Raw genomic sequence first — 8,112 nt, 5'->3', positions numbered from 1 at the left:
TCACGGTTGGCGTAAGAACGGGACCAAGGCACAGCGGATATTGAGTTCCACATATTTATTCCAAAAGTGAAACATAAGCCAAAACAATAAAGCAAATAACCGAACAACGGAACGTGACTACGTGGTGCACACAAAATAATATCCCACCAGCACAGGTGGGAAAAATATCTACTTAAATATGATCCCCAATTAGAGACAACGAATACCAGCTGCCTCTAATTGGGAATCATACAAAGCACCAACATAGAAAACATAAACTAGAAACACAACATAGAAATATTAAACCAGAATACCCCCTAGTCACGCCCTGACCTCTTACACCATAGAGAAACAAGGACGTGACATTTGGTGACGGTAATGTTTGCTGTTTATTTTTGATTGTTTATTTCACTTTATGATCTATTTCACTTGATTTGGCAACGTGAACATATGTTTCCCATAAAAAATAAAGGCCATTAAAGCCCTTTGAATTTAATTGAGAGACAGAGAGATGTACTTGTAATGTCTAAGATGAGAGATTCATCATACCTGCTATTGATGAAGAGGGACCACTGATATCTCCAGATGCCAGAAACGTTGTGGAGAGGTTAGCGGATGTTGTAGAGAGGTTTGGGAGGGTTGTGGTGAGGTGAGAGGATGTTGTAGAGAGGTTTGGGAGGGTTGTGGAGACATGGGATCTGGAGGTGACAGGTGACGGTGTAGAAGTGGGAGGAGCTGTGAGTCAATGGAAAGTACAGATAAACACCAATACTGAAACAACTTCATGTCAGGAAATAAGTCAGGAAGTTATTACTAGATACCATTTTATATGGAGAATTCACTTACCATCTGTAACTGTGATGGAGTGTTAACTTACCATCTGTAACTGTGATGGAGTGTTAACTTACCATCTGTAACTGTGATGGAGTGTTAACTTACCATCTGTAACTGTGATGGAGTGTTAACTTACCATCTGTAACTGTGATGGAGTGTTAACTTACCATCTGTAACTGTGATGGAGTGTTAACTTACCATCTGTAACTTTGATGGAGTGTTAACATACCATCTGTAACTGTGATGGAGTGTTAACTTACCATCTGTAACTGTGATGGAGTGTTAACTTACCATCTGTTACTGTGATGGAGTGTTAACTTACCATCTGTTACTGTGAGATGCACCTCTTGGAATGTGTCCTTTATAGATCTCTTCACTCCACACCAGTAGGTCCCTGAGTCTGACTTCATCAGGTTCTTGATGGTCACATAGAATACATCTCCCTTGTCTTCTATACTGTATCTACCTTGAGCTACAGTCTTGCTCCCCTTAGTTTCAACCAGAATGTCTCTACCAGAACATGTCCCCTTGCAGAAGTATTTGTTGTTGTTCCCTGCCAAAGTGAACGAGCAGCCGAACATGACATGTCCTCCTACCACTTCCTTCACATGAATGACAGCCGACTCCACAACACACAGAGCTGTCAAACAGAAACAAACAGTACAGTCACAACTGATGACCCGTGAGAAATACTTTAACCCTGCTGAAATCTAACTTTAACCCTGCTGAAATCTTACTTTAACCCTGCTCAAATCTAAATTTAACCCTGCTCAAATCTAACTTTAACCCGGCTCAAAATCTAACTTTAACCCTGCTCAAATCTAACATTAACCCTGCTCAAACCTACTTTAACCCTGCAGAAATCTAACTTTAACCCTGCTCAAATCTAACTTTAACCCTGCTCAAATCTAACTTTAATCCTGCTCAAATCTAACTTTAACCCTGCTCAAATCTTACTTTAACCCTGCAGAAATCTAACTTTAACCCTGCTCAAATCTAACTTTAACCCGGCTCAAAATCTGACTTTAACCCTGCTCAAATCTAACATTAACCCTGCTCAAATCTACTTTAACCCTGCAGAAATCTAACTTTAACCCTGCTCAAATCTACTTTAACCCTGCTGAAATCTAACTTTAACCCTGCTCAAATCTAACTTTAACCCTGCTCAAATCTAACTTTAATCCTGCTCAAATCTAACTTTAACCCTGCTCAAATCTTACTTTAACCCTGCAGAAATCTAACTTTAACCCTGCTCAAATCTAACTTTAACCCGGCTCAAAATCTAACTTTAACCCTGCTCAAATCTAACATTAACCCTGCTCAAACCTACGTTAACCCTGCAGAAATCTAACTTTAACCCTGCTCAAACCTACTTTAACCCTGCAGAAATCTAACTTTAACCCTGCTCAAATCTGACATTAACCCTGCTCAAACCTACTTTAACCCTGCAGAAATCTAACTTTAACCCTGCTCAAATCTAACTTTAACCCTGCTCAAACCTACTTTAACCCTGCAGAAATCTAACTTTAACCCTGCTCAAATCTAACTTTAACCCTGCTCAAACCTACTTTAACCCTGCAGAAATCTAACTTTAACCCTGCTCAAATCTAACTTTAACACTGCTCAAACATACTTTAACCCTGCAGAAATCTAACTTTAACCCTGCTCAAATCTAACTTTAACCCTGCTCAAACCTACTTTAACCCTGCAGAAATCTAACTTTAACCCTGCTCAAATCTGACATTAACCCTGCTCAAATCTTACTTTAACCCTGCTCAAACATACTTTAACCCTGCAGAAATCTAACTTTAACCCTGCTCAAATCTAACTTTAACCCTGCTCAAACCTGACATTAACCCTGCTCAAACCTACTTTAACCCTGCTCAAATCTAACTTTAACTCTGCTCACATCTAACTTTAACCATGCTCAAATCTAACTTTAACCCTGCTCACATCTAACTTTAACCCTGCTCAAATCTAACTTTAACCCTGCTCAAATCTAACTTTAACCCTGCTCAAATCTAACTTTAACCCTGCTCAAATCTAACTTGAATCCTGCTCAAATCTAACTTTAACCCTGCTCACATCTAACATTAACCCTGCTCAAATCTTACTTTAACCCTGCTAAAATCTAACATTAACCCTGCTCATATCTAACTTTATCCCTGCAGAAATCTAACTTTAACCCTGCTCAAATCTAACTTTAACCCTGCTCAAACCTACTTTAACCCTGCAGAAATCTAACTTTAACCCTGCTCAAATCTAACTTTAACCCTGCTCAAACCTACTTTAACCCTGCAGAAATCTAACTTTAACCCTGCTCAAATCTAACTTTAACACTGCTCAAACATACTTTAACCCTGCAGAAATCTAACTTTAACCCTGCTCAAATCTAACTTTAACCCTGCTCAAACCTACTTTAACCCTGCAGAAATCTAACTTTAACCCTGCTCAAATCTGACATTAACCCTGCTCAAATCTTACTTTAACCCTGCTCAAACATACTTTAACCCTGCAGAAATCTAACTTTAACCCTGCTCAAATCTAACTTTAACCCTGCTCAAACCTGACATTAACCCTGCTCAAACCTACTTTAACCCTGCTCAAATCTAACTTTAACTCTGCTCACATCTAACTTTAACCATGCTCAAATCTAACTTTAACCCTGCTCACATCTAACTTTAACCCTGCTCAAATCTAACTTTAACCCTGCTCAAATCTAACTTTAACCCTGCTCAAATCTAACTTTAACCCTGCTCAAATCTAACTTGAATCCTGCTCAAATCTAACTTTAACCCTGCTCACATCTAACATTAACCCTGCTCAAATCTTACTTTAACCCTGCTAAAATCTAACATTAACCCTGCTCATATCTAACTTTATCCCTGCTCAAATCTTACTTTAACCCTGCTCACATCTAACTTTAACCCTGCTCAAATCTAACATTAACCCTGCTCACATCTAACTTTAACCCTGCTCAAATCTAACATTAACCCTGCTCAAATCTAACTTTAACCTCTTGAAACTCTAGGGGCGCTATATCATTTTTGGATAAAAAGACGTGCCCGTTTTAAGCGCAATATTTTGTCACAAAAAGATGCTTGACTATGCATATAATTGATAGCTTTGGAAAGAAAACACTCTGAGGTTTCTAGAACTGCAAAGTTATTCTCTGTGCGTGCCCTAGAACGTGAGCTACAGGCAAAACCAAGATGAAACGGCATCCAGGAAATCAGCAGGATTTTTGAGGCTCCGTTTTCCATTGTCTCCTTATATGGCTGTGAATGCGAGATGAATGAGCCTGCCCTTTCTGTCGTTTCCCCAAGGTGTCTGCAGCATTGTGACGTATTTGTAGGCATATCATTTGGAAGATTGACCATAAGAGACTACATTTTCCAGGTGTCCGCCCGGTGTCCTGCGCCGAAATTGGTGCGCAAACCTCAGCTGCAAGTATTTTTCCATGGAATTCAGAGAAGAAAGCAGGCTTCCACGAACGATATATCAATGAAGAGATATGTGAAAAAACACCTTGAGGATTGATTCCAAACAACGTTTGCCATGTTTCGGTCGATATTATGGAGTTAATTCGGAAAAAATTTGACGTTGTTGGTGACTGAATTTTCGGTTTGTTTTGGTAGCCAAATGTGATGTACAAAACAGAGCGATTTCTCCTACACAAAGACGCTTTCAGGAAAAACTGAACATTTGCTATGTAACTGAGAGTCTCCTCATTGAAAACATCCGAAGCTCTTCAAAGGCAAATGATTTTATTTATTTGGTTATCTGGTTTTTGTGAAAATGTTGCGTGCTAAATGCTACTCAAAATGCTAAGCTAGCTTAGCATACTCTTACACAAATTAGTCCATTGCTATAAAGCATATTTTGAAAATCTGAGATGACAGTGTTGTTAAGAAAAGGCTAAGCTTGAGAGCAGGCGCATTATTTTCATTTTATTTGCGATTTTCAGAAATCGTTAACGTTGCGTTATGCTAATGAGCCTGAGGCTTTAGTCACGATCCCGGATCCGGGATGGGGAGATTCAAGAGGTTAACCCTGCTCAAATCTAACTTTAACCCTGCTCAAATCTAACTTTAACCCTGCTCAAATCTAACTTTAACCCTGCTCACATCTAACATTAACCCTGCTCAAATCTAACTTTAACCCTGCTCAACTCTAACTTTAACCCTGCTCACATCTAACATTAACCCTGCTCAAATCTTACTTTAACCCTGCTAAAATCTAACATTAACCCTGCTCATATCTAACTTTATCCCTGCTCAAATCTTACTTTAACCCTGCTCACATCTAACTTTAACCCTGCTCAAATCTAACATTAACCCTGCTCACATCTAACTTTAACCCTGCTCAAATCTAACTTTAACCTCTTGAAACTCTAGGGGCGCTATATCATTTTTGGATAAAAAGACGTGCCCGTTTTAAGCGCAATATTTTGTCACAAAAAGATGCTTGACTATGCATATAATTGATAGCTTTGGAAAGAAAACACTCTGAGGTTTCTAGAACTGCAAAGTTATTCTCTGTGCGTGCCCTAGAACGTGAGCTACAGGCAAAACCAAGATGAAACGGCATCCAGGAAATCAGCAGGATTTTTGAGGCTCCGTTTTCCATTGTCTCCTTATATGGCTGTGAATGCGAGATGAATGAGCCTGCCCTTTCTGTCGTTTCCCCAAGGTGTCTGCAGCATTGTGACGTATTTGTAGGCATATCATTTGGAAGATTGACCATAAGAGACTACATTTTCCAGGTGTCCGCCCGGTGTCCTGCGCCGAAATTGGTGCGCAAACCTCAGCTGCAAGTATTTTTCCATGGAATTCAGAGAAGAAAGCAGGCTTCCACGAACGATATATCAATGAAGAGATATGTGAAAAAACACCTTGAGGATTGATTCCAAACAACGTTTGCCATGTTTCGGTCGATATTATGGAGTTAATTCGGAAAAAATTTGACGTTGTTGGTGACTGAATTTTCGGTTTGTTTTGGTAGCCAAATGTGATGTACAAAACGGAGCGATTTCTCCTACACAAAGACGCTTTCAGGAAAAACTGAACATTTGCTATGTAACTGAGAGTCTCCTCATTGAAAACATCCGAAGCTCTTCAAAGGCAAATGATTTTATTTATTTGGTTATCTGGTTTTTGTGAAAATGTTGCGTGCTAAATGCTACTCAAAATGCTAAGCTAGCTTAGCATACTCTTACACAAATTAGTCCATTGCTATAAAGCATATTTTGAAAATCTGAGATGACAGTGTTGTTAAGAAAAGGCTAAGCTTGAGAGCAGGCGCATTATTTTCATTTTATTTGCGATTTTCAGAAATCGTTAACGTTGCGTTATGCTAATGAGCCTGAGGCTTTAGTCACGATCCCGGATCCGGGATGGGGAGATTCAAGAGGTTAACCCTGCTCAAATCTAACTTTAACCCTGCTCAAATCTAACTTTAACCCTGCTCAAATCTAACTTTAACCCTGCTCACATCTAACATTAACCCTGCTCAAATCTAACTTTAACCCTGCTCAACTCTAACTTTAACCCTGCTCACATCTAACATTAACCCTGCTCAAATCTAACTTTAACCCTGCTCACATCTAACTTTAACCCTGCTCAAATCTAACTTTAATGCTGCTCACATCTAACTTTAACGCTGCTCACATCTAACATTAACCCTGCTCAAATCTAACTTTAACCCTGCTCACATCTAACTTTAACCCTGCTCAACTCTAACTTTAACCCTGCTCACATCTAACATTAACCCTGCTCAAATCTAACTTTAACCCTGCTCACATCTAACTTTAACCCTGCTCAAATCTAACTTTAACGCTGCTCACATCTAACTTTAACCCTGCTCAAATCTAACTTTAACGCTGCTCACATCTAACTTTAACCCTGCTCAAATCTAACTTTAACCCTGCTCAAATCTAACTTTAATGATCTACAAACCTGACTTTAATCCTGCACAAACCCAGGTAAATACATGTGTTAATTTCCTTGTTTACTACATAAATATGAGCCAGACAGTACTATAGAAACTGATACAGACAGAGAGAGAGAGAGACAGAGAGAGAGAGAGGGACAGATAGCGGGACAGAGAAAGAGACAGACAGACAGACAGAACTCACCTGAGAGGAGACAGCAGGAGACAACATGGAGTATCTTCATTCTGGACAGTTACTCCCCAGTTACTATACTGTTAAAGTTACTTTACTACCACAGTTACTATACTGTTAAAGTTACTTTACTATCACAGTTACTATACTGTTACAGTTACTTTACTACCACAGTTACTATACTGTTAAAGTTACTTTAATACCACAGTTACTATACTGTTAAAGTTACTTTACTACCTCAGTTACTATACTGTTAAAGTTACTTTACTACCACAGTTACTATACTGTTGAAGTTACTTTAATACCACAGTTACTATACTGTTAAAGTTACTTTACTACCTCAGTTACTATACTGTTAAAGTTACTTTACTACCACAGTTACTATACTGTTGAAGTTACTTTAATACCACAGTTACTATACTGTTAAAGTTACTTTACTACCTCAGTTACTATACTGTTAAAGTTACTTTACTACCACAGTTACTATACTGTTAAAGTTACTTTACTACCTCAGTTACTATACTGTTAAAGTTACTTTACTACCACAGTTACTATACTGTTGAAGTTACTTTACTATCTCAGTTACTATACTGTTAAAGTTACTTTAATACCACAGTTACTATACTGTTAAAGTTACTTTACTACCTCAGTTACTATACTGTTAAAGTTACTTTACTACCAGTTACTATACTGTTAAAGTTACTTTACTATCACAGTTACTATTCTGTTAAATTTACTTAACTACCACAGTTACTATACTGTTAAAGTTACTTTACTACCACAGTAACTCTACTGTTAAAGTTACTTTACTACCACAGTTACTATACTGCTAGTTACTTTACTGTGTAAGTTACTTTGCTATACTACCAGCTTGTTCAGGTCCACAACAGCTTGTCTGTCAGCTACTCATCTGACAGCAGGGTGTTTCTGAAGTGTTCTGTCTGCCTTAAATGAAGCTCCTCCTTCTGACACCCCACTCCTCTCTCTCTCTCTGTCTCTCTCTCTGTCTGTCTCTCTGTCTCTCTCTCTGTCTCTGTCTCTCTCTCTCTCCCTTTCTCTCTCTCTCCCTTTCTCTCTCTCTCTCTCTTTCTGTCTCTCTCCCTTTCTCTCTATGTCAGAGATATGATGGTGGTTGTGAAGGGGGGTGGGCATTAGCCAACACATCCTGTTGATTT

General features: G+C 38.8%; 1 protein-coding gene across 1 annotated transcript in view; it reads right to left on the bottom strand.

The window, feature by feature from the left end:
- Window positions 1-7,012, bottom strand: part of LOC135533269 (mucin-2-like) — a 12,744-nt gene extending 5,732 nt beyond the window's left edge. The window contains exons 1-3 of the mRNA XM_064960674.1: window positions 6,950-7,012; window positions 1,136-1,453; window positions 529-714 (exon numbers count right to left, since the gene is read on the bottom strand). Coding sequence (XP_064816746.1) covers window positions 529-714; window positions 1,136-1,453; window positions 6,950-6,989 — 544 coding nt within the window. The 5' untranslated portion in view covers window positions 6,990-7,012. The remainder of the gene's footprint in view (window positions 1-528; window positions 715-1,135; window positions 1,454-6,949) is intronic.
- Between the last annotated feature and the right edge of the window lie 1,100 nt (window positions 7,013-8,112).

This window comes from Oncorhynchus masou, chromosome 5, assembly GCF_036934945.1.
Source record: "Oncorhynchus masou masou isolate Uvic2021 chromosome 5, UVic_Omas_1.1, whole genome shotgun sequence".
In the NCBI taxonomy this organism is placed as follows: domain Eukaryota; kingdom Metazoa; phylum Chordata; class Actinopteri; order Salmoniformes; family Salmonidae; genus Oncorhynchus; species Oncorhynchus masou.
Note: the sequence above shows the minus strand (reverse complement) of the source record. Positions and strands in the feature narration are given on the sequence as shown.